At 43.3% G+C, this 27,013-nt stretch overlaps 1 protein-coding gene across 1 annotated transcript; it reads right to left on the bottom strand.

The window, feature by feature from the left end:
* Window positions 1-15,838: 15,838 nt before the first annotated feature.
* Window positions 15,839-26,355, bottom strand: BMP10 (bone morphogenetic protein 10). The gene is made up of 2 exons (XM_003125070.5): window positions 25,984-26,355; window positions 15,839-21,585 (listed from the first exon to the last, which is right to left on the bottom strand). Exons 1-2 carry the CDS (start codon window positions 26,315-26,317, stop codon window positions 20,648-20,650), a joined length of 1,272 nt encoding a protein of 423 aa, XP_003125118.1. The 5' UTR covers window positions 26,318-26,355; the 3' UTR covers window positions 15,839-20,647.
* Window positions 26,356-27,013: the final 658 nt, after the last annotated feature.

Raw genomic sequence — 27,013 nt, 5'->3', positions numbered from 1 at the left:
CCATCATCCAACCCTGCATCAGGAAAGTCTCATAAACTGACTGACACGGGTGGAACCCAGAGAGCAGGAGCTGGAGTCCAGCTCTGCATGTGCCACGCCAGCCCCCCTCCCCACTCACCAGCCTCAGCAAAGCAACAGTCCTTTTCCAAGTCTTTTATTCTTCTTTTAATATTGGCAATAGCCTGATGCCATTAAGAGTGTTCAGCTGCAAGTAAAAGTGTCCCAGGCAATGAAGACATGTAATCGTCCCTTCTCATAAGAACTCTGGAGGTGGTGGTACAGGTATGGGAGGGCAGCTCCACAATGTCTTAGGGGCTCAGGCTCTTGCAGGCTCTCCCCTCCCTCACCATCCTCAGCCTCTTGGCTTTTTTCACACTCATCACCTCTTGTTTCCAAAATAGCCACTTTAGCTCCAGGCCACTGGATCACCTCCAAAGTCCAGGAGCAGAAGACAAATACCCCTCTCCCTTGGAGGCACTGTTTTTTTGATCTGGAAAAACAAGCATCCCCAGAAGACTTGCCTTGACTTCCTGCTGCTCAGAACGAAGTCACGTGGCCACTGGTCACTGTAAAGGCAGCTGGCCAAGGAGGGCAGGAAAGCTTAGTTTGCTCAGACCAGTGATGAGCCTCACCATGGTGTGAGCTAAACTAGGGTTCTCCTAGCAAGCAAGTAGGAGTGTACCTGCCACTTCATGATGCTACCGTGAAGATTAAATAAGATGTCATTCTTGGAATAATGCCTGGCACTGAGTAAGAGCTTAGTAAATGTTAGCCATCATTTTTTATTTTGATCTTAATCATATTGGGGTTTGTCTCAACCTTCCCTGGCTGCAGCAACCCAGGGTCTTGCAAGTAATCAGTTCACACTCACTCTTAGCTGTGCACACCTGTGTTCTATGTATCATAGATGAAGGGACTAATTTTTATAAGTGGAGCTGCAGGGGCAGATATGATCCACAGGAGGCAGAAGGGCCCTAGAACATGAAAAGAGAGTTAAAAGAGTTTTGAATATGTAACCAAGTGGAAGATGGAGATGGCTGGTGACACTTGGCAGAGTTGTGGGACCGTGTTGTGGTCAAAGAGTATTAGGCTATAGAGAGTTTGCATCCCCCTCCTGGCTGCGTGGGACAGCAAGTGTCCCCTGCAACTGTTTCAGCTTCTGTATTGGGTATGAAGTGAGCTGCTGACATTCGGGCAGGGCAAGCACCATAGCTCCTAGATAGGAGCAGGATAAGCTAAGCAACCACTGCTATGATTAGTTCAGGAAATTCAATTCTGTTTTGATTAAATAGCATTTATTGAGTGTTTATCATGTTCCAGGTCCTGGTCAAGGCATTAGGGCTATCAGGCAATGAGTGATATTAGCATGAGCTTTTTATCATGAAGGAAACTTAGAGTTTAGCTGGGAGGACAGACATTAATCAAGTGTGTTGAATGTTACACAGGAGAAGGGCAGGGTCCAGTAGAGCATAAAACTCAAGGATTTAGCTTCATCTGGTGGTTTAGGGAAGCCTTCCCTGGGGAAGTGATTAGAAAAGATAGGAAGAGATTATGCACGTTGGTGAAAAAGGGAGAAATCGTGTCCCAGAGAAACAGACAAAGGAGGCAATCACCTTATCATCCAAATTTAAAATACATTGGAAGTTGCTAAGGTATTGAAAGGTTTCCAAATGAGGCACATGGCCACAATACAGCTGCTTTTTTAAAACATCTAGTTTTAACACCACTATAGTTTTCTTAAATATTTCCACCGACCTTATCTCTAAGTCGGTGTAAGCTAAAATTTATCACATCTTATTTTTAATATTCATTTATTCATTCACTCAACAAATACTGTGTCAGATACTGTTCAGAGATCTGAGGAACATGTGATGCATGTGATATGATCAGTGGTCTCTGTGATAGGACATTTGTTTTAAGTATTGGCTTTAGGATAAAACTGGAGCTCTCTAGGAGTTCTCCTTGTGGCTCAGAGGGTTATGAACCCAACTAGTATCCATGAGAATACAGGTTCGATCCCTGGCCTCACTCAGTGGGTTAAGGATCTGGCATTGCTGTGAGCTGTGGTGTAGGTCACAGACGTGGCTCGGATCCTGGTGTTGCTGTGGCTGTGGTGGAGGCTGGCAGCTGCAGCTCCAGTTCAACTCCTATCCTGAGAACTTCCACGTGCTGTGACTGCAGCCCTAAAAAGCAAAAACAAAACAAAACTGGAGTTCTAGAAAGATAGCCTAAGTTGTAGCCCATCAGTTTTGTGTACCTTGTATGTATATAGATGTAGCTATACACACAACTCCAGGGAAGCACGTGAATTTCAGTTTCAAGAACCCCGGCGATTTAGTAGAAAGGGCTGTGGTTTGGGAGTTCTTGACCCAGTCTTGCTCTGAAAGTGGTTTCTGATCCTGGAAGTTTTATACACACACACACACACACACACACAGCCTCTCTGGCTTCTACTTCCATGTTGAGGAAAAAACCAAAAAAACAAAGTGCAATTAGATGATCTCTGAAGACATTTCCAGCTCTACAAACATATAAATTTATATACTTACTGAGTTGGAAGAGCTCATAAACTCATCTTGCCCATCATGACTCAAATTGGTCATTAGTAGAATCTTGAGGAAAGAGCGGCTCAGCATCTGAGCCAGTGAAGAACAGTACCGAGAAACACAGACCAAGAAGCTCCACTAGAGTGTTTATCCCGAGACACACAAATGTACAGAAGCTCTGCCATGAGGTCACCTTCCCCTTATCTCCTCCGCAAGGCTGATGAAATGTACACAACTCTCCCAGAGCTCCAAGAGTCAGCCGGAAACCAAGTCACAGGAAACCAAAGTCCACAATTAACCCAAGAGGTAGGTGCCTTTGCTTTCTTATCACCCCACCACCCTCATTTCTCTGGTGACATGAAAGCGAACATTCTCCGCAGCCTCAGGGAAGGTGCTGCCCAGACAGAATGCACAAATGTAAATCACCCTCTTGCTTTCTGGAGGAAGATAAGGAAGAAGATACGACCCTTATGTGGACTGCCAAATTTAGAAGATGCAGCTCTCCTCCAAGATTCACCCCCCAACATTTTCAAATGTTTACTGTGGAAAAGTCCTGGCAGGGGTGGTCTCTTTTTTTTTTAATCTGGAATTTTCTTCTCAGTGATCATTGCAAAGCTGAAAATCTTGGGAATTCCATTTTAGCCTGTTCCTGTGGGACTTTCATTGCCAACAGGGACAGTTTCAGATCAGCTTCATTTAAAAATGTTAAGTTTGGGAGTTTCCCATTGTGGCTCAGTGGGTTAAGAACCCAACATAATCTCCATGAGGATGCAGGTTCGATCCCTGGCCTTGCTCAGTGGGTTAAGAATCCAGTGATGGTGCAAGCTTCAGTGCTGGTTGCAGATGAGGCTCGGATCCGGTGTTGCTATGGCTGTGGTGTAGGCAGGCAACTATAGCTCCGATTCAACCCCTAAACTGGGAATTTCCTTATGCCACAGGTGTGGCTGTAAAAAGAAAAACAGATAATAATAAAAAATAAATAAATAAATAAATAATGTACATTCCAATGCCCCCAAACTCTGGTGTGCCAGCTTTCCTGGGTTTTGCCTTTGCTTAGAGTGGACACTACATGGGTTCCCTGAGAGCTCTGTGCTGAAGCCATCCAGGGTTATAGGACGGCAATTCCTCCTATTAAAACCAACTACCCATGTAAACACATAAAGGGATGACAAAATCGGCTTTATGCTTAGCCTTGTGGGAAAAGAATGGAAGAATTTAATAAGAAAAGTTGAACAAAACTTCAAAAGTGGCCCAAAGTTTTCAGCGCAGGGGATGGGGTCTTCCTGCCTTTACTTAGTGACGCTATTAAGTTGACATTTATTGCTTGCTTCTGCACCCACGGGCACACACTGTTCCGAACACTTTGTACGCATGAGCACTTTTGATCCTACCAGTGAGTCTACAAGGTGAGGTGCTCTTATTCTTCTCACTTGGCAAATGAGGGAATGCCAGCACAGAGAGGTTAAGGAAGAGGGGGCTGGCTCCAGCACTCCAGCTCTTAGCCACTAAGCCACACTAGTCCTTCAGGAGCAAAGAGGGAGCAGGGCTCACTAAGGGGTGGTGGCAGAGCCATCTAGCGGTTCCCTGAAGTCTAGGGAGAACTTAACTCTTTCCTTCCACACCTCTGGTCAAAGCACCATCTGCCATTAAAGATTTCGAAAATCCTTAGTTTGTAAACATGTGGCTAGGAGAATGTGTTTTTTTTTTTCTATATCTATTTTCCCCTTCCTCCCTCTACTCCAGCTCTTCTAATTTTGTTACCCTCCATATTGCTAGACCAGAGTGGTCATAAACATTTGTTCATATCAGATATATTGAAGGACATTTACAACATCCAAATAAATGTGTACATACACACCCCCCCCCCACACACACACACAGCAAAAGAAAAAAAAATTAAATAATTATTTCAGGTCTTTTCCCCATTTTGCAATAGAATTAACTTTAGAATTGAAAGGAAATTTAAAATTCCTTTAGTCCACTACATATCAGCCGGAGGCAATATTATCATCTAAAGGGTCTTTTTGAGGGTCTGAGAGTGTTACAAAGATTGAGCGTGAGGTGTGGTGCTACTTGTGTGTGGTCAGGCAGCCATCGGATGTTATATGACCTGTAGCATGAGGGGCAATCCTTCACAACAAATTTTTCTTTCTTGAATGCCAGTGGGGTCCTGTTGATAAATACCGACTTCCTTTCCAAACTTCCATCCTACTGTTGAGAGACTGAGCCATAAGGAGGTGAGGAAATTATTTCAGGTCACTTAGCTGACACAGCCTGAGGTAAAATCTGAAACTGTGTATTTTTAGGAAAGGGCTTTTTGCTACATCAGAAGGTCAGCAGAGGTCAAAGCTAGTTTTATAACAATACTGAGGCATTATTTGCTTTTACTGCTATCATTCAATGGAGTTTTCCAGAAGCTCCATGATATGTGTTGATATTGTACAAGAAATGCGTCAACATTTAGAAGATCTATGAGCAAATAATTTCCAGTTAAGAAATGCTTTATATTATAGAATCACTCTTGGCTAAAAGATCCATCGAAAGTGCAAGAAGACCGGAACTCCCTTTGTGGCTCAGCAGTTAACGAATCTGACTAGGATCCATGAGGATGAAGGTTTGATCCCTGGCCTCGATCAGTGGGTTAAGGATCCAGCATTGCCGTGAGCTGTGGTATAGGTCGCTGTGGTGTGGCTGGGATCCTGAGTAGCTGAGACTGTGGCGTTGGCTGGGAGCTGTAGTTCTGACTCGACCCCTAGCCTGGGAATCTCCATGTGCTGCTGATGCGGCCCTAAAAGAAAAAAAAGAAAGTGCAAGAAGGCCAATGGATTTTAATGTAACTAAATACAAAGAGTTCATTGATATGATGTAAGATTTTACCTTGCACTTAACATTTAAGAAACTATCACTTATTGAGTTTTAGTGTAGTATCCAAGAATACCCACAAGTATCTGAACAATCTATTAAAATGTCTCCCTTTTTCAACATTTCCTTCATCTACTTCAACAAAAATAACATATTACCATGCACCGAAGGATATGAAGATCCCTTCTTCTATTAAGCCAAATATTGATTATTGCAAAATTGTAAAGCAATGCCAATTTTCTTATCACATCAATTTTGTTTTGGAAAATATATTTATTATTTACAGATTATATTCTTTATATTAATGTACAATGAGTTTGTTCATTTTAAAATGAATTGATAATATGTTAATGGGTGAAATTTCTATTATAGTAAATATGAGTGATTATACTATAAAGGCAAGCTTTGTGGGGTTTTCAGTAATTTTTAAGGATGTAAAGGGGTCCTGAGAATAAAATATTTGAGAACTGCTGCCTGACATTATATCCATTTGATTCAAATGACTCTCCTGGCTAAGACCAGGGACTCTTTTAAAAGTTATTCCTCAGATGATTCTAATGCACAGACTTGTTCGAGGACCATCTCTTTATTAAAGAGACACAATGTCTCTTTACTGAAGAAAGTCTCATCCTAATGTTGAGCTGTAGAAACAATGCCAGGATCAAGAGCAAGCCTAACCAGACCTGTGGGGGACATTAAGGATGCTGTTGCTGCTACATCAATAAGGAGCAGAGGTATACTCCCTAGAACTGGAAGGCAAGGTAGCACCCAAAAGTCATGGTCCCAGTCAGAAATAATGTGATTGTCCCAGGGTCCCAACTCATCTCAAGGTCAGAGAGGTCAAAGAAGTATCTATGGACCAACTCAGGCTTACAGATGTGTGTTATTCGTACTTCCCAGAATGGAGAAACTTCCTGGAATCGGAAGGAAAAAATTTAAAAGATATTTAATTCCAGATTTCTAGTTTATCTTAAAAAGTGGAAGATCTGGGGCATCTAAACTACCGTGGCAACAATTGTCTAGGATTGCATAACTGCTGCCAGCAACAGTTGGAGCCTGAGCCCTCCAGGGGTCCGTGATCTGCCGGCTGCCTCACTTGTTTGTGTTACTTGTCTGGCCTTTGGGGTTGCCATGCTGCTTCTAGATCGCTCAAAGAGAATGATGGGCTCCTTGGATGGTCTAAGAAGATGACAGGGAGTAGGGCTGTACCAATATACAAGACAGACATGCAGGCTCAGAGTGACATGGAAAAGTCTGAAATCTGGCAAATGGCACTTCAACCTGGCCTAATTTTCTGGGCACAAAGGTTAGAGGCAAATAGTTTGATCTCCCTATTACTGATTTTAAGTTATTGTGCTAGTAATAGTTCTAAAGGGCTCATATTAATTGTAAGTAGTTGATTAACTGTGTCTAGTTGGTGAATATCAGAACTCAGGGTAACCAGTATTCTCCATTCAGTGTCTTTTTGACATGACTCGTGTGGTTATAATAAATTGTGTAAGGAGTTTCCCTGTGGTGCAGTGGGTTAAGGATCTGGCATTGTCACTGCAGTGGCTCAGGTCGCTGCTGTGACATGTGTTCAATCCCTGGGCCAGGAACTTCCACATGCTGTGGACACAGCCCCCCAATATCACCACCACCACCAACCAAAAAAACCCATACAATAAATTCCTTAATATCCTCCATATGGAAATCTCTTGCTGTGCTGCTGAATTTTCATATTTAATCTTTGTTTGTCAAGCCAGTTAAGAAAAGCCACTTCCTCAAGTGTCAGTTGTGGATCCAGAAACATCTACCAAAGATAAGCAGTTGTCATGGCAAAAAACAACAAACCCAAAGGTGATGGATCATGGGACTGGCTTACTGTACTTGCCGTGTGAATCCACACCGCCTTCAACCTTTACTTAACTCCACACGGAGCTTTTCAACACATGTCCTGGGTTCTCTCAAAAGCACTTTGCTTCTCACTTTGCAACTCCTCAAGCCAATGGCATTCCATCACATTACCATAGATCCCTACTTCCTAACTAATATTGCTTGGCAGTATTTATTTGTCAAAATCTGGCTTTTGATCAAATACACTCATGAAAGTTTAGAAAATGCCAACTATAGTCTATTAGCATCTGGAATGTTTTGTTTGTTTTCTGCTTGTTAAAATGAACAAATATAGAGGCAACTCTCAGAAGTTGCACTCCATCTAGGTCTTGTGATTCAGTCTTTCACTAAGTGACTTTAAGTTATTTAATTGTTCTGCAACTCCTTTGTCCAAAGACCAAGAATTCCAAATAGAGCTTTAAAACTCTAATAAGCCAGGAGTTCACTTGGTTGCTCAGTGGTTACGAACCCGACTAGCATCCATGGGGATTTGGTTCAATCCCTGCCCCCCTCAGTGGGTTAAGGATCTGGTGTTGCTGTGGCTGTGGCATAGACCAGCAGCTTCAGCTCCTATTAGACCCCTAGCCTGGGAACTTCCATATGCCACAGGTGTGGCCATTAAAAAAAGCAAAATAAAACATAGGAGTTCCCGTCATGGCTCAGCGTTAGCGAACCTGACTAACATCCATGAGGACATGGGTTAGATCCTTGGCCTCGCTCAGTGGGTTAAGGATCTGGTGTTGTGGTGAGCTGTGGTGTAGGTCACAGACATGGCTCAGATCCTGTGCTGCTGTGGCTGTGGGTTAGGCTGGTGGCTATAGTTCCCATTGGAGCCCTAGCCTGGGAACCTCCTTATACCGTGGGTGTGGTCCTAAAAAGACAAAAAGACCAAAAAAAAAAAAAAATTAAAAAATAAAAAATAAAATCTAATAGACCAAAAGAACTGGGAGAGGCCTCTAACTCTAGCTGAAACATATTGCTTAGCTGTCGAGTCACCAAGTTTAAAAACCTATAATGATTTGACTTAATTTAAGAGAGAAAAATTTCCTTAATAGGAAGGATTTGGCATGCCTTTAGGTAACCTCCAGAACTTGATTTTAGTGACTATTAATTCATTTTGAATATATCTTCATTTACTTAGAGTAGCTCTTATCGTTGGAATTAAAGGGAAGGGAAAGAATATTTGCCCTTCATCTCCTGTGTAGTAAGAGCTGCTTCAAATTGTGCCCCACCCTGAGAGCCTAATAAATGTTTCCTATCTTTTCAGGGAGGGGCATGGATGACTCAAGTTTAAGCCCATCAGGGAAATCTAAGCTCATGGGATAAGCTAGTGACCGGCTGTGGTGAGGAATACCGAATGGTTACTGCTGGGCAGGGAGGGCGTGATGTCTCAGGCTTAGGAACGGCGAGGAATGCATGTGTTTCCTGTGATGCCAGTATGGGCAGTGAGCAGGAGGGAGAGAATCACCCTGGAGATTTCTTAGATAGTTTCTATGGGGTTTTCAAAGATGTCTGAAATTCCATCAACACACTTCCTGTTGAAAGAGGAGTTGAATTCCCCTCCCACTGATAATGAGCTTGATAGCCACAAACAGAATACAGAAAATGTGGCAGAAGTGATGGTGCCTGCCTTTCAAGGCTAGACCCACACTCTGGAAACCTTCTACCACCATACGAGTAATCTGGTTACCCAGGTAGCCACGTGGAGAGTCAGCACAGAGAGACAGAGAGAGAGAGACTGTAGGTACCCCAGACCAGATGCCACACATGTGAGCGAGGAAGACTTGGGGATGACCCAGCCACCATCTGACTGCCAAAGATGCCAAGGAAGAATCTGACCCCAGAGCTGAATCAGCCCCCATATTCATGAACAAAATAAATGATTGTTATTGTTCAAAGCATCATTTGGGTCAGGGTTGTGATACAGTGGTACGTAATGGGAATGCCTTCCAATAAGATTGCCTAAAGACATTAGCATGAAAGACTCTGGGATAGGAGTTCCCATTGTGGCTCAGCAGGTTAAGAACCCGACATAGCCTCTGTGAGGATAAGGGTTCCGTCCCTGGCCTTACTCTGTGGCTTAAGGATCCGGTGTTACCACAACCTGCAGCGGAGGTCGCAGATATGGCTCTGATCTGGCATTGCTGTGGCTGGGGTGTGGGCCAGCAGCTGCTGCTCCAATTCAGCCCCTAGCCTGGGAACTTCTATGTGCCACAGGTACCTCCGAAAAAAAAAAAAATTTTTTAATTAAAAAAGACTCTGTGGTAGACCCCTAGTTCCTTGGGCATTGCAGGAGTCAGGAACTGCAGGTTCAAAGGCAACTTCAAAATTAGAAATTTTTAAAAGACTCACGGGAGAAAATGAAGTTTTTCCAGGCCCAGTGTAAAACTGGCTCGTGTTGGTCCTAGTCAAGAAAACACTTTCTTCTTCTCTCTACCTTTTCTCCTTCCTTTGACTGTTTCATTAAGCCAGGCCAAATATTACTTTGCCAACAAAATATTTTAATAATTTTGAGACAGAGCAACAATTTCTAAGCATGACACACAAAACCAAAAAGCCACGAAGTAGAAGACTGACAGATGTGACTAAATAAAAATGTAAGCGTTTTGAATAGCAAATTACAATCTTTTTGAAAAGTTAATAGATAAATGACAAACTGAGAAAACACTTGGTAGCATAAAACAAAGTAGTAATTGAACATAATACATCAAATCGATTAAAAGAGTATGATCAACAGGTAAAAGACTGGACAAGTCTGGTGGAATAAAGAGGATTAATTCAGAAATATGTGAAAATATATTCAAACTCACCAATCATTAAACAAAGTAATGTATTTGTTTACCTTTATTGTACATAGCAGCTATAGTTTGCTAGGCTGCCGTAACAAAGTACCACAAACTCGGCAGCTTGAACATCAGAAACGGATAACCTCACAGTTCAGGAAGCCAAAAGTCTAAGATAATGGTGCAGGCAAGGATGGATCCCTTCGAGGGCTGTGATGGAGAACATGTTCTGTGTCTCTCCCCAGCTCCGGGTGATGTGCTGACAATTTTTGGCCTTCCTTGTCTTGAAGATGCATGACCCTGACCTTGGCTTTTGTCTTTACATGGTGTTCTCCCTGTGTGCATGTCTGTGTCCCAATGCATCCTTTCTACAAGGGCTCCAGTCGTGTTGGGTTAGGGCCCACCCTAATGACCTCATTTGAACCCAGCTCCTCTTTTAATTGTTTTTTTTTTTTTTTTAGGGCCAAATCTACAGCACATGAAAGTGCCGAGACTTGGGGTTGTATCAGAGCTGCAGCTGCTGGCCTACACCACAGCATGGCAATGCGGGATCCGAGCCATATTTGTGACCTCCACCACAGCTCACAGCAATGCTGGATCCTTAACCCACTGAGCAAGGCCAGGGATTGAACCCACATCCTCATGGACACTATGTTGGGTTCTTAACCCGATGAACCATGACGGGAACTCTCCAGCGACCTCTTTGAAAACCCTATTTTAAAATAGGGTCAGGAGTTCTCGTCATGAATCAGCAGTTAATGAACCCAACTAGCATCCATGAGGACGCGGGTTTGACCCCTGGCCTCGCTCAGTGGGTTAAGGATCCAGCGTTGCCGTGAGCTGTGGTGTAGGTGGCGGATGCGCCTCAGATCCCACGTTGCTGTGGCTGTGGCTCCAGTTCGACCCCTAGCCTAGGAATCTTCATATGCCGCAGGTGTGGCACTAAAAAGACAAATAGGCAAAAAAATAATAAAAATAAAATAAAATAAGGGCACACTCTGACGTACTGGGATTAGAGCTCTCACATATATTTTGAGGGGGACACATCTCAACCATAAGAGCATCCATTAAAAGCAATAGTACTGAATATAAGAAACCCTACAGAAACAGACCTCTCTTATACAGCTGTTGGGGGATGACGTGGTATAACTTTTTGGAGAGTAACTTGGCAGTATCTCTCGGAATGATATGGTCTGAATGTGTGCATTGTTTTCCTCCAGCAATTTCACTTTTATGAATAAAGCGAAATCCAAAACAGGCCAAGTGAACGTGAAAAATAGAAACTCTGAAGGTAAGAGTTCTGAGGAAATGAGGAGGAGGATGTGATCGTGATGGCTACTATTTTGAGTATTTGCAGGTATCACCTTCAAATGGATTTCAAGGTCAAATCTCAAAGCTGTCCTTCAACCAGGAGCCCTGCTAGGCTTGTTCGTTGTGCTCTCAATAGGCCTTTTGGGAATTGATGGGAGAACTTCATTTCCTCCGGTTCTTACCACTCATGTACCCTTCTAAGCAATAGCTGAGGAAGCCTGCAAACTTAAGCAAATAAAGCAAAGGACACCCTATTAAATGTGAATTTCAGATAAACAACAAATACGTTTTGAGTGTAAGTATGTCCTATGTAAGTTTTGAGCCATGCTCGACAAATTGTTCAGTGTTTATTGTAGACTTCAATTTATCTGAACAGCCCATATTTTATCTATCAACCTGATATCTAACCGTGAACTCTACAAAGCAAGAGGGCCTGGCCCTCAGGAACCAGGATACTATGATGTGATTTCACCGTGTTGTACTTTTGTAGGATTTTTTTTTTTAAGCAACAACAACGACACCCCCCCAAATAAAATAAAAAAACATCAAAGAACAAAGCATGTGACAGTTGCAGCCAAAGATGTAACTGGAGCTGTTCTCATGTAAATATTGTGGTAATTAAAACAGATGGATTTGGAACATAAACAAAATAACTGCAGGGGGCTGTTTTTTGTTCTGGCTGGGTTTCTTAATATAGTAACTCAGTTCCCATCCTGTTAGCACTCCTTCCTTATCAAACATTGAACTGGGGTATAAGGAAGTTTAAACTACCAGTGATTGGAGATCCGTTTTCTAAACACTCGAAACAGATGGTTTACTGCCTGAAAAGCACGCTTCTTTTCGGGGAATGGAGTGTTGCGTTTGGTTATTTCAGGAAAATATTTGGCTGTAGCTCATGTCCTGACATCACGTTGGCCACATGAGCAGTTTCCCTCGGGTCTGTTCCTTCTGTTGAGTTTACTTACCCACTGGGCAAAGGTCTTATTTTGAATGCTGCCTGCTTGCTTCTTGCAAATTACATTGGGCAAAAAGCCTAGGTATGCCTCCCACACAACTTCCCACAGCTTCAGAGAAAAGAGCAATGACCATGCAGAAGACTTTCTAAAAGGACTATCATTTGAAAGTGTACAGTTGGTAGAGTTGGGCACTCTACTGGGGAGCTGTAGTGAACTCAACAAAAAGGGGTCCTTTTGCCCTTGGGGGAGGGAGGGAGATGGATCTGGGATCCAGTTCTGGATCATGTGTTGCATTTGGTTGTCATGTCTCTTTAGCCTCTTTTCCACTGTAACAGTTCTCCAGTTTTTCTTTGCCTTTCATCAAGGATTTTAGAAACTACTGTCTGCTTCTTTTCCAGAATGTTCTCCAAATGGGTTCATCAGATATTTCTTCATAATTGGCAAGGTTATGTCATATATTTTAAGCAAAAATACTAGTGAGGGATTAGAACTGGAGTTTCTTTTTTTTCTTTCTTTCTTTTTCTTTTTTTTTTTTTTTTTTTTTTTGTCTTTTTGCTATTTCTTTGGGCTGCTCCTGCGGCATATGGAGGTTCCCAGGCAAGGGGTCCAATCGGAGCTGTAGCCACTGGCCTACGCCAGAGCCACAGCAACACGGCATCCGAGCCGCGTCTGCAACCTACACCACAGCTCATGGCAACGCCGGATCGTTAACCCACTGAGCCAGGCCAGGGACCGAACCCGCAACCTCATGGTTCCTAGTCGGATTCGTTAACCACTGCGCCACGACGGGAACTCCAGAACTGGAGTTTCTAACATCATTTCCGTGCTCGTGGGAGAAGGCTAGCCTTGTGTCCCATGAGTGAAAATTTTCTATCGAATCCTGATTTTTTTTTCTTTTTATGGCCACACCTTCAGCATTTGGAAGTTTCTAGACTGGGGGTCGAATTGGAGCTGCAAGCCTAAGCCACAGCCATAGCAACGTAGGATCTGAGTGGCATCTTCGATCTACACTACAGCTTGTAGCTACTCTGGATCCTTAACCCACTCAGGGAGGCCAGGGAATCAAACCCACATCCTCATGGATACTAGTCGGGTTCTTAACCTGCTGAGCCACAATGGAAACACCTGCCGAATCCTGTTTTGACAACAGAGCTTCATACTTCCCACCAAAGACTCTAAATTTGAGCTGAGTGGCCTAACTCACATTTAAGTTCTAAAGACTCTCACAATCACAATGAAGAGTAAAAATGGGTTGGGATGTGTGTGTGTTACTGGGTTTTCTTCTTGGGAGGAGATGAGCTTCTCTGGGTCTGTGTGAATGGTCTGAGGGAGGCTGAGACAGAGCAGGAACTGGTTCTTGTAAACTGACAGTTCAGGAGAGTGAGTTGAAGATAATCACATAAGCCATTTATAACCACCCAAGTTAACAAGCTCTCACCTTCTCCAAATACGCCCGTTATTTACAAATAGTCACTTCTGCACAAAAGTGGCCTCTCATCCATGTGACCGGAGTCACATGCCGTCCCTCTGCTGGCATTGTTTTCCCACAACACCAGAAAGATCCGTCCACATTAGGCACACTATTAGTTCCTGTAAACGCTAGTAAGCATATGATCTAAGCTCTGAAAATGTTTTTTTTTTTCCTCTTACTTTGTAAACAAATGATCCTCCCAGTAACTTACAGCCCTGTTTGCCCAAATCGATGCCAGGTTGTATCAGAAAATGAGAAACTCCTAGAACCGGAGTGGCTGGTCTTATGCTGCCCAGCTCAGGTCTGACCGCACGTGAAGAATAGATCCAGACTCCACCCTGGGAGAGACACCCCGAGATGGAATTATTGACAGATGAGGGTGAATACATTGACTCCAAGTCACGTTCTAAGAATGGTTTTCCAGGCTTTCTCAGTTTCGGATTCTCATTCCCTTTCCTCCACGGCTGGAACTCTTGTCCTGCTCTTATCAATTCTCCTGATACTGCAAGGACAGGGGCTGTCTTCCTGCAGGCGCGCTTGCCAGATATAGCCTGCCAGCCAGCGCACCGGAGGATTCCCTCCAGAAGAGGTGCGGGATGAATGTCTGATGGGAGGAATTTCTGCCCACCTGGGACTGTCTCTATGTCCTTCAAATCCCACATTCTGCCAGAAGAGTGAACACTTCCTTCCAGGACAGGCAGCTGTGTCTGTTTGCCCAGGGGGCCTATCACCCCCTGAGGCCCCGAGTCTTGCCTGGGGGCGAGCCTTCCTTCTGTTTTCATCCGACTGAGGGAGCCTGCTCTTTTTGGCCCTATGTTTAAATACATGCTTTTGCAGGAAAAGGAGGACAGCGGATCCAGAAGGACGGGAGAGCTGTTTGCAAACCGGAGGGGCTGTCATGCAGATGGATTAGAGGTATATGTGTGGCCCCAAGAGTGGCTCAGTGGGTTAAGAATCTGGCATTGTCACAGCTGTGCTTGGGTCACTGCTGTGGCGTGGGTTCAATCCCTGGCCCAGGAACTTCCAAAGCATGCTGCAGGTATGACCTAAAAAAAAAAAAAAAATCGAGAACTGAGAAACTTAAGGACACCAGGAGAGACTTCCGTTCCATATAAGGAAAAATTCTAGTAACTTTCTGGTCAGCTTTCTCTCTCCTGCCCTATGTAACTCATGTGCAGAAGGCCCTAGCCTATTTGATGAAGTGAGTGTAATCAAGGCAACCAATCTAGCACGTCTTGGGTGCCCTTAAGAAGGTGGTGTGTTCCCTTCTCATCATGAATATTTGCAGAAAAGATGAAAAGTGCTTTCCTGGGACGTTGGAGGGAGTGGCCTTCATATAACTTCATGATTCCCTTCCTAAGCCTGAGATTCTATAAAGGTTCAATAATCAAATTTCAGCAAAATTTAGTATGAATATGTTTCCCAAAGTAATTTCTTTTTTTCTTCAGATGCTCAGGTGAACTTGGGAGTGGAGAGAGAGGTCTGTGTTACCTTGGATTGTCTTGGTTTTGGGGCAATAGGAATATGCGCAGGGTTCTGGAACAGTGAAGGTTCCGGGAACACTCCCATGAAGGTAAATATTGAAAAATAACTGCTTTTTCTGCATCACATGACATAGGTCTTCCAATGGTCATTTCTTTGTTCTTATGTGATCTTTCAAAACATTTGACATGTTTAACCTCAGACTTCTTCCTTTGTGAAACCCAAAGTAATTTCTTTCCAATCTGCCTCATTCCAAACTCAAAGAACTGCTTCTCAAATATTGACAAAGAGGATCTACTTTCATTTTCTTTCCATGTCTCTGGCATTCTTGGGATTTACAGAATGTTGTGGGGAATGGGAAAACCATCCACACACTCCCTCTGGTGAGACCACTTAGAAGCCGAAACCAACTCATCGTTTCTTCAGACCATGCTCTGCTGACATAGCAGGAAGCTTTATTACATCTGCAGAGGCCACGAATCAGAAATGTAAAAAAAAAAATTAAGGAAGCATAAAAAATTTTATCTCAAGGAAAAATAAGCTGCACATTATTATGGTCAAAATAATTTTTCCATTTTATTTAACAAGATGATTCTGAATGTACACAGGTTGCCTATGACCACAGTGTGAAATACTTATTTCCAACTTCAGTCAAATAGTTACTATGTAACTTTGGACACAGTTTTACATGAGAACATGAACATGCTTCAGCTGAGCCGGTGTGACCCTGGGATTAGTTAAATGTTCTACATTTGCGGAGGCTTGTTAGGTGGGCACGAGCTTGTCTGCATCCCCACTGCGATCAGGCCAGACACTCACAAAACTAGTGCTCATGTGTGTGACAGAAACATGCTGCTCACAACAAATGGTCATTCCTTGATGGGGTTATTAATTTATGGATACATTTCCACATCCAGAAACACCCTTTTATGCTGTTCTTACACAGTGTTATCTACTTTCCTCTCATCTAATGTGTGAAACCAAATGTCCTCGTTGGAGGCAAGAAAATGCACAAAGTCACAGAAACATTGCTTTTTTTTTTTTTTTTTTTTTTTTACCAGATCAGAAAAGGGTTAAGTAGAACCCACGATGACGCTACAAAAAGATGCACAGTCTTTAAAAAGGGCAACATCCCCTCAATGTTACAGACAAATTGCAAATGGCTTTGCTAAAACACTGCTGAACTTGATGGTCAGTGGATGTGTCCAGTAAGAAGTCAAATGTAAAACTCCTTTCAATGAAGATATCTTTTCCTTAAAAAAGATTCCAAAGAATACTAAAATATTTACTAGCAGTTCTGGGGAAAATATTTACCATGAATTTCCCTGACAAAAAAAATATGCACAGGGAAAGAAGTAAGTACTTTGAGGCAGATTCTTTGGGGAAATCACTAAATTAAGATTTTTCACATTTATAGAGTCATTGATCCAATTACAAATGGATTTGTCAGACTTCCCATCGTGGCTCAGTGGAAACAAATCTGACTAGCATCCATGAAGACACGGGTTCCATCCCTGGCCTCGCTCAGTGGGTTAAGGATCCGGCGTTGCCGTGAGCTGTGGTGTAGGTTGCAGACATAGCTTGGATTTGGCATTGCTGTGGCTGTGGGGTAGGCCAGCAGCTATAGCTCTGCTTGGACCCCTAGCCCAGGAAATCCCACATGCCATAGGTGCAGCCTTAAAAAAGACAGGGGGGAGAAAATGACAAATGGATTTGTCCAATCAGGTCTCTGAATTGGTGGGTTAGTGAAGGTGATGGATACAGTCAGTTGTGGGGGGCACCCAGTGTGGGAGCAGAAAGGCCCCAATTAAATATTGTCTCCATTCACTGAGCAGCAGTCACAGTTCCTCACAGCCTAACATTTGCCTCTCACCGTAAAATGACAATGTCAGCTCATCGGAATGACATTCATTGGTTGATTCTTTTCTGGAACACCTACGCTGGAGTGAAAACCATTCTATTTACAAATCGTTAAATATGCCGAGGGGCTCACAGCATGCCTACAAGATACAAATATACAAAGTCACGGCAAGCTTATAGCAAGGCTTCTCAAGCTACCAGGAAATGTTGAGGCCAAGAGAGAAGAAAATATAGGCCATACGTTGTAAAAAGAGTCCTTCTCAGGGGAAGATACGCTTGGAAAAGCACAAAAGACTCTTTGATCCGAGAGGGAATCACAAACATAAAAAATAAAATATTTGGTATTCTACACTATATTACAAAAAATAAATATATCCATCAATAAATAGTAGGAAACCTAGAAACTTGTACATGAATATTTTGGTTGTTGGCTGCCAAAGTCCCTCACAGAGCCTTCTCCTCGAGTCATTACTATTTATCAACTTCAGTGATAATTAATTCAGCCAGAAAAGTGTCAAAAAAAAAGCTGGTGTGGGATATAGCAAAGGTCTATAGCCAGAGAACCCAGTAGTGAATTCTACTTTCCTAAGGATCTGACGCTTTCCTGGCTTGGTATTAATTCAGTGATTTGGGGAGTTGCAGGCATGCTTCAGGAGGCCTGGGGGAGCTGGGAAGGGTCAGCTATTATTTGGTGTGTTTTCATTTTTTGATGAGAAGAAAGCCAGAAAAAGAATGCCCCAGCAACATTTAAATAACCAACAAGGGGCTTTCTGCACTCTCTTCCCATAGGGTGGAAGGCAGTCTTAGAAATGCATGTTTACACCTGGACCGTGGTAAAAGGAGAAGCATCTGGATGGGCACTCTGGTTGCCAACAGCCGAGATTTTCACGTCTCTTTAATGGAAGGGTGATTATAAGGGCTCAAGACAAGGCTTCTCCAGGAACCTGGCAGGACCAAGCCGAGGGCGTGTAGAAAGCAGAGCCTTTAGGGTGCTAATATCAGTGTGCTATTAGCAGGCGGGTATAGGAGCTGGCAGGCATGGCTACTGTTACGTTTTTGGGAATTTTTCTAGCTGGCTGACATCCCATTGGTAGCTTAAAATGGGCCATGGAGAGGGTGTTCACATCATATAAACCCACAAGTCAGAGCTCTCCCCTACCCCATCATTGCTGGTTATAAAGAGTTCACCAATCTACCACTGTCTTAAATATTTTACATATTAAGAAAAAGTTTGTTTGATTTTTTTAATCTAACTAGACCAATCCCTCTCCACCAAGGTCTTACTGGCTGTCTCTTACAGTGTCTTTTAGAAAAGATGAGTACTGTAGAGCAAGTGAGTATATGGTGAGTATATGGATATAAAAGTTGTACCACATTCCACCGAGGACCACTAAGCGTGGCTCTATAAAACCAGTTACACACACACACACACACACACACACACACACACACACACACACACGCCATTTTCTATGGAGGGTATTCTATGAATGAATGATTCTGAGTTGCATGACTATCTCAAATTGTCAGTCCCTCTCTATATACTGATGGCCAAAATACTACTCTTCTAGGGGCAATGATATTCACCAGCAAACAATAGATGAGCAGAGCTGAGGTCCACACTGGGCCAAATGTCTTTCAAAATAGCTTCCCTTTCCCCTATTTTCTAGTGCAAGATGTATTTATGACCCCAGAGGTTTGCAAAAGAGAGGCTGATGATTTCCTGGGGTAAAGAGAAAAAAATTGCAGCACTCAGTGGTGGTGGTGGTGGGGTCAATGTACCTGAAACCACATTCCCCACTAGCTTGGACCATTTGTGTCATCTGCCTGGAGGTGTCAGAACAGTTTAAGAAACCCTTTGCCCTGGTCCTCCCTGAGCAATGCTTTCAGTCCCGCCTGGGCTGGGAGTGGGGGTGGGGTGGGGGGTTGGCACTGGGACAGAGCCAGAGTCTCAGCATCCTTCCAACTGGCCAGTTGCTGGGCAGATGCCTGGACTTTGCTCATCAGGTATATTTCACAGTCCCTTAGTCCTGGACACTTTCCAAATGGAAAGACTACAGAGTGGGAAGGATGGGAAGGCTACAGGTTTCCTACCATGGGGCCAATCTGATTTCCAAATGTGGGCTTAGCTTTCAAGTCATTTTTTTGTGTATCTATTTATTAATTCATTAATCCAAGTGCATTCATTTTGACTCTGATTCTCTTTTGTACAGAATTCTTAAGAATTCCTCACAAACAAAACATTTTATAAAGGATATTAGCAATCAACTAAATTGCTAATATAAAAAGATAATAGCAATCAACCTTCAGGGGGAATTCTAGAAATTAGAGCACTAACTCCTTTTGTCCTAAGAGAAAATGCTTTCCAGGGAGGAGCAAGGAAGACCAGGGAAGACAGGAGATATGGGAATGAGAGACGGATACAAGGTGCTGGGGGAAAAAAGAGAGGGAAGGGGAAAGGTGGAAGTAAGCAGGGCAGAGGTTCAGAGGCAAAGGAGAAATATGAAGACTTGAAGAAAAAGAGTACGAAGTGAAGAGTCCAACAAACAGATGCCTTCTGGTTTTCCTCCTCTTGGGCTGTGATAATTTTATTGTGTCCAAAATATTTAACTCTCCAGTTAGAACTGCTTAGAATTTTACAAACACATCCTAGGTTAGCATCTCTATCCTCTGCCCCTTCCCACCCCCGTTACCCTCTGCAGCCATAAAGGCCCACCCACATGGCCTTGCTTTCTATTGCCTCGGGAACCAATGTCAGCCTAAAGTCCCCCCTGGTTTCCTTTCTTGACCAGGCACTGCCCTCTAGAGCACCTTGCTCCCGCCTGGGCTCACTCTTTGCTGTTGTCCGTTGAGGCAACTGCTTCTTGAGGCCATTTGGTTTCTGAATCCAAGAAGCCCTTCCCAAACCATGCCGCCTCCTTTACCAGGCCCTGCTGCTCTGAATAATGGCAGAAACTCAACTGACAAAGGCTACATCTACATTTCCAATAGTACCTGGGAAATGCAATACATCCTAGGATGGTTAAATTCCGGGGGCAATTGATCTTGATGTAAATCCTACTCAGAGAAGAGGTGACTGGGAACGTACCAGTGGGTTTCAACACAAACGCATTTGACTGGGTCATGCATGTGTGCGTGAACTCTGCCCCTATGGAACCAAAAGGGTGTTATGAGTTGATCTATGTACACAAATACATCTAGAAATATCTACCTCTCGACACTGTATTTCTGTTTAGGGGTGTTGCTTTCAAGATGACATAGAGGGCAAGGAGTGTGGGCTTGCTGTTGAAGATGGCATTGCCAGGAAATGGCAAGTCCAGAGAGAAACAGATTGGAAGGGACTAGACTGTAGAGTATGCATTTCCTATGACAAACCTTCCTGTCACGTTCCCTAAGGCAGCAAGCCTCTATGATCTGTACACTCTTATTAAATAATCTCATTAAATAGGAGCACAAAATATACACATTTACAGTTATTAAATAAGCCAAAGGATTCCTCTTCTATCTACAGCCACATTCAGAGACGGCCATGCCTTCATATTTAAACTTGTAGGTGACGACACCTTTGTCTAAGTAGAGGATGGAGATGGGCTCCAGCTTGGTGGGCACGCAGCAGGCTTTGGAAGCCTTCTGGGAATTCTTGAGGTGGACCAAGGCCTGGATAATTGCATGCTTCGTGGGGGTGAGATGTTCTGCCAGGGGGTAGTTGCAAACACCACGGCATTCATAGGCTTCGTAGCCGGGTGGGGCAATGATCCAAGAGTCCCAGCCAATCTCCTTGAAGTCGATGTAGAGCGGGGTCCTCTTGCAGTAGTTGCCCTTTGCATTCCTTCTGATACGGGCTGTGGAGTCGTAGATGATGTTTGACCTCATCTGTAGCAAAGCCTCTTCTCCAGGTCCGCTGGAATAACCACCCAGACCCAGGTTGTCCAGTTCTGGAAATTGCTCATGGGCGATCATCTCACTCAGTTCCTCCTTCCGCTCCTTCTCACTGCTTTGATCATCGGAAAACACAACAAGCAAAGGTTCATGCTTATTCCGGGCACTGATGTCTATTTCCAGTTGTCCCCTGCCAGCATCCTCCATTCCCTGCCTGCTCTCGATGTGCACCTCCAGCTGGTGGGTGGATGACCCTGAATTTTGCCAACGCCTGATGGCATCCGTGACATCAAAAGTCTCCCACTCACTGTTGGTTCCATAGATCTCCCCTGACACCAAGACCAGCAGGCTTCTTTCACCCTCATGGTCCCCTTGGCTCTCGAGTACTTCAAAAATGGTAATCTTCCGGTCCACGCCTTCATACATCAGGCGATCTCTTTGCACCAGGGTGTACAACCTGAGTTCAGCCATGGTGACCTCTTCATGGTGAGGGATGGACACATTGAAGAGGAGAGGGTATTTTCGGAGCCCATTAAAACTGACAGGTTGGGAATACAGATCTGAAAAAAAAAAAAAAAAAAAGACAGACTTGCAGGACGTCGCCAAGAAAAACAGATGCTTATTTATAAAAAAAGATGCGGTAAGAGGCCCTGTCTCTTCAGGAAGCTTGCAGAGAATGAGGGACGATCCATGAAAACAAACACAGTGTTAGCATTCTCTAAGAAAAAATACTGAAGGTCAAGTGTCCAACACCAGACTGAGTTAAGCTGCCAAGACTAAAATGGAAAATGGCCACCTAATGACTAAGAGAAAATGTACCCAGCCTTGCTTGACTAGCTTATCAGCCACTGAATAATAGAACTGGGAGGGACCATGGAGAATGTGCAGCCGAGCCCCCAATTTTTCTAACCAGTGAGGAGCTATCACATGAGACATGTGGTGGTGGTTCTGTTCTTGAAGTTCGAGGATGAGGATGTCATGGCTTTTCATGTTTGTACTTGCCATGTATGGAATGTACTTGCCACATAGTCAGCGTGTTCCTAAAAAACATCCACTGAGACCCGGGGTTGGTAAACCTAGCTACAACAGCAGGCCTGCCACCTGTTTTGGGAAATAAAATGTCACTAGAAAGCAGCTTCGCCCATTTGTTTCTGTATTGTGTTTGTGGCTAGCCTTGCGCTATGATGGGAGCGTTAAATGGTCTCAACAGAGATCACGACCCATAAAACCTAAAACATTTACGATCTGCCTGCCCTCTTACAGAAAAAGTTTGCTGACCCTTGCTCTAGACACCAAAGCCTGGCAAGGTCAACAAGAGAGCCATAAAACTAAGGGAGTCACAGTAGTTGAACCTGGGGTGGTGGTCCTCCATAAGGAAGAATGGGGGTGGGGAAATGAACCTTGGGGATAGACTGACTGCTTTAGTTGTATATCCTTAGCACCTAGTATGGAAGTACTGCCTGTAGGAATCACTCAGAATGTTTATGAAATAAAATTTTAAATTTTTAAATTTTAGTTTAAAATTTTTAGTTTTAGAAGCATGCCTCCAAATATTAGGTTGACTTCCTCTCTGAGAATTTTTCGGAGTCCCAAGCTCCCATACACTTGCCCAGGTAACACCTGCTCACAAGGAATCCCTGAAGACATTTGTCATCAATCAAAAGGTTCCATGACACCACAGATGTTAAGGACCACCACTTGAGGACTTCCCCCATCATCTTTGGCAGCATTTCCCCAACTGTATACCCAATTCTTGATTTCAGTGGGGTTGCTGTTCCAGATTGTACTCTTTAATATTTTTCTTTAACTTGATCTGATTATTTGAATGCTTGCTTCCTCTTTTAGACTTGTCCTAGGTAACAGTATTCACGAAATGAGGGGTTGGGGTGAGAGTTACGTCAATTCTTTTTTAATCCACATTAACAAAAATATGTAATGATTTCACACGATTGAGTTTCCTCTGGGTACCACTTAAAATCATCTCATATGCTGTCAATGGGGAATACTGGTCAATGGAATGAATTTGAACTCCCTAGCATGGCTCTCAAAACTAGCTCTAACCAGGTCTTCACCTCCTGATCCCATTCATCCCCTACAGCATGGAACACTGCAATTGATCAATTAATATTTGTTGAAAGATTAAACAAATCTTTTAAGCAAAGATTAAACAAAGTCTCCTTTAGAGTAGACTGATACGTTCACCACTTCACCAAAACATTTGTCTTCTTTAGTGTATATTGTACCTTTGGATCTGTTCTTCTGACCCTTGGAAAGCTCTATCCCCTCATCTCCATTTATCCAGCTGTGACCACTCCCTGTGGGACCTCCCTTCCTCACCTCCCTACCTGGATGTTCACTCCCACCTGGGTAATTTGATTATTTACTCTCTATATCTCTCCTGTGACTTCGCCATTTATGTCCCTGTTTTTCAGTTGTCTTTATGAGTGGAAATCTTTCCAACTAGATTGTCATCATAATGATAGATACTACAGCTTAAACTCCCCTCCACACCTCTAATCTACCACGATGCTTTAAACAGAGGTAGCACCTTAAAAATATTGATTCAGTGATGATTCTGGGCATCAGACCAAATTAGTTTACAGGAATGACATTTGTCCTTATTACATCAAGTAATTGGGTGGTTGTCCCCTCTTATAGGAATGGAGGAAACCTGACACCCCTTGGATAGGACATGTGAGAGGACCAAAAATAGGGGAGTAGACTAGTTGTTCCATTAACTAGAACAATGCAGAGTAAAAGCTCGCTGTAGTGGGAGGAAGGGATTGCTAAGGAGACAAGGAAACTTTTGGTGGTGATGAATATGCTCACTCTTGGTTGTGATGATGGCTCCAATGGATGCTTACATTGGTCAAAACCTATCAACTTCTACACTTTAAATATGTGAAGTTCATTGAATGTCAATTATACTTCAATAAAGCTGATAAAGTAAATTCAGTGTTCATGTGCAAATACAATACTAGAGGGAGGCATTACATTTCAGGTTAAGGAACTAATATTTGTTGAGCAAATGCCCTGTGCCGGGTGCTTTGCAAATTGTTTCATTTAGCTCTTACAATGAGCCTATAATGCATACATTGCTACTATGTTCATGTTATTCTGGAAGAAATCAAGCCTCAATGCAGAGAACTGATTTCCCCAAGATGACAAGGTGAAATCAAAGCAGTGGTAGGAAATGAAATAGCATATTTTTCACCTTGGAAGCAGCGCTCCTTTTCCTCTGATTAGTTAGATTTGGAGGAGGTTTTGTTCCGTGTTGCTGTCTCTTAGGGAGCTGCACTGAGTCAACGCAAAGAATCAAAGAGAGACAATGTCAGCCAGCAGGATGCATGACCTCGGGCATTTTCACCCATGGATTCTGGCAGAGGTGCGGGCAGCTGGCTTGTCCCCTAAGAAGTTTGCCCTGTCCTCACTGATCATGAGAAATAAGAAGCTCTGAAAACTCCTCTTCCTGACCTGGACCATCCAAATCCTCCATAGGAGAAATGAGAACGGAAAAGCTCCTATTTTCCCCTGGGGATGTGAACATCTTCCCATCCACACCCTGATTCAGCCACCCAGGGCTCAGCATCCAAAACATCCCAGGGAGAAGGCTGATTTTCAATTCAGACTGACTCCAAAAGGAATCGGTAACTTCAGCTGGTCATTCCCATTATGTTACTAAATGTTCCTAAGTAATATTTCCAATATGTTCCTGAATATGTAACATTTTGGCAGCCACCTGAATTTTAAAGGCAAATAGTTATCCCCAGGACTGGCTAATGCCTGTTTAACATTTCCTCCAATACCTAGAATTTAAGGAATTCATTAATGGTCGCTAGCGCGTGTTCAACACTTCATAGTAAATTGAGTGTTTTCTTACTCATAACCTCTTTGAAATCACTCAACTCTGTTATGTAGGAATATTATCCCTAATTTACAGATGAAGAAATAGAGGTTCAGGGAAATTAAGCTAATTATCCACATTGACAAAGTCAGGCCTGTCTCAAAAATCCAAATCCTGTACTGTTGTTTTGCCACTGCCTTTTTTGCTTTCAAGAACATTTGGCCAACATCTACTCAAACCCCCTTTTGCACCTGGTCAATGACTATAAAAGCATAATTGGTAACTATGAAGAATTGCTTTCTTTGGACCCACCACCCATATTGGAATCGAGTATTCGATATTAGCCACAAAAATCTTGACTACTTGCATCCTATTAAACAAAGAATTACCTTGCTAGATCCTTAGATTTAGGACTTCATAAGGATCTAGGGAGGGGAAGAAAACACATTTTTCCCACTGATATCTAAGCTTGTGCTTTGCTCTTTGTAAGGACACAGAATAAGCCGGATCATTAATTGGGCCTTGCACACTTCCCGGAAACTATACACAGGGCTTCAAGGATACACACGTCACATCAAAGAAACAGAACTTTAGGAAGAATCTCGAAAACATACGTTTCCATTCTGTTTGAACACGTCTTACATCAGGTCCCAGAATGGAAACTCACCCAAAGGTTGAGGGAAACACAAACGGCCACTTTCTGTATTTTGTCTACTTTCATCATTTTCAGAAGCTGACAAATACTGTGGTCAATTAAAAGCCAAATGGAACTGAGGCCTATCTGGGAAAAGGGCAGAAGTATGGTGGTAGACTAACATTAACATCTTTTATGACCTGCCGTCCAAATTGAAAAATTTTAAAGGCCCAATGATGAGGTCAAAATGGCAGACACCCTACAACTCTGGATCAAAAGATATTCTTTAATCCCTTTTAATGCCATTTGGAAAATGAAGACGTTACAGAACACACTGTGCATTGTTTCTGTGTGTCTGTGTCCACACACACCCCTATACAGACGTTTTCACTCTTATCTGTATCCCTCCCTTGCATGGTCCATTTACCTAGTGCTTCTGAAAATGCAAAGCCAGATTTCATCAGTAAAACGTCAACCTACCTTCATTCTTGAAACTCCTAATGATGTTGGCAGAGGGCATGGAGGTCCGATCTGTGGCAAATTTATTGTAGAGTTCCAGCATGTACTCGGGGGGGTCGACCTTGGCTGAGTCCTGCATCGGGATGTCAGACAGGTTCAATGTCTTGAGAAACTCGTTCTTCATGCTCTGGAGCAGGCTGTTGAAGTCGACACCATCTTGCTCCGAGAAGACATCGTCAAAGAGTGGCATATCTTCTTCCAGAGGCGACTGCTCCAGGCTCATGATGGGGCTGCCAGAAACCCAGGGAGCCACCAGGCAGGAGAGCGCGCACAGCTGTAGGGCCAGGAAACCCATAGCTCTGCTCGAGCCCCCAGGCCAGCCCAGGAAGGTTTAGCGCTCCTGGGCTCTAAGTGGCAGTTTTATCTTGCAGAGCATAAATGTCTCCTGTCACTGGAGACAAGTTTGGAAACTTCCCTTCTCTCTCCCTCCCCCCGCCACTCTTCCCACACACACCCCCCAACACCAAAAGTCAGGTTGCAGTAATTGGATAACAAAATCCCCCATAGGGGCCTAGCCTTTCTTATCTCCCTAGTGTAAACTTGTGCACCAGATTTTGTTTCTATCTTGCAATCCTTTTTTCTTTTAATGAGCATTTTGTAAACATTTCCACATTCTGACACTGGCTGAGAGATAGGACAGTTTTCTTCTTGCAAAGGCTCTGCTTCTCCTCCTTTGAATCCACTTCCTTTTGGCAGAAGCACCTACATTTTGCTTTTACATGGTTCAGTGTCACACATGCAGATAATAGATATTAAGAATCGACATAATGCACATGGGTGGCGATACGGTTTAATGCAAGTGAGGGGCCTTTCATTCTCACATAAATCTCTCCGAAGAAAGACCAAATCTCCAGCGTTTTCAAGTTAAGTTAATAGATACAAATGAACTTACAGAAATCTTTAACCGCTGACATTATTAGAAAGAAGAGAGTAAAAACTTTGTCATCAATAGCCTTTTTTGTACAGACTTGATCTGGCTAAAATGGCTTTT

The sequence above is a fragment of the Sus scrofa genome, chromosome 3 (genome assembly GCF_054392235.1).
Source record: "Sus scrofa isolate SSC_HxYL_T2T_F1_AM1 chromosome 3, Sscrofa_HxYL_maternal_Yorkshire_Landrace_v2.0, whole genome shotgun sequence".
NCBI classification, from domain to species: domain Eukaryota; kingdom Metazoa; phylum Chordata; class Mammalia; order Artiodactyla; family Suidae; genus Sus; species Sus scrofa.
The sequence above is the reverse complement of the archived record's forward strand: the minus strand, read 5'-3'. Positions and strand labels throughout refer to the sequence as shown.

Excerpts from the sequence above, each read along its gene's own strand:
- BMP10 (XM_003125070.5), bottom strand. The coding sequence starts at position 26,317 with ATGGGTTTCCTGGCCCTACAGCTGTGCGCGCTCTCCTGCCTGGTGGCT. Across the intron at positions 21,586-25,983 it reads TAGGAGTTTCAAGAATGAAG|ATCTGTATTCCCAACCTGTC; the intron begins GTAGGTTGACGT and ends TTTTTTTTTCAG.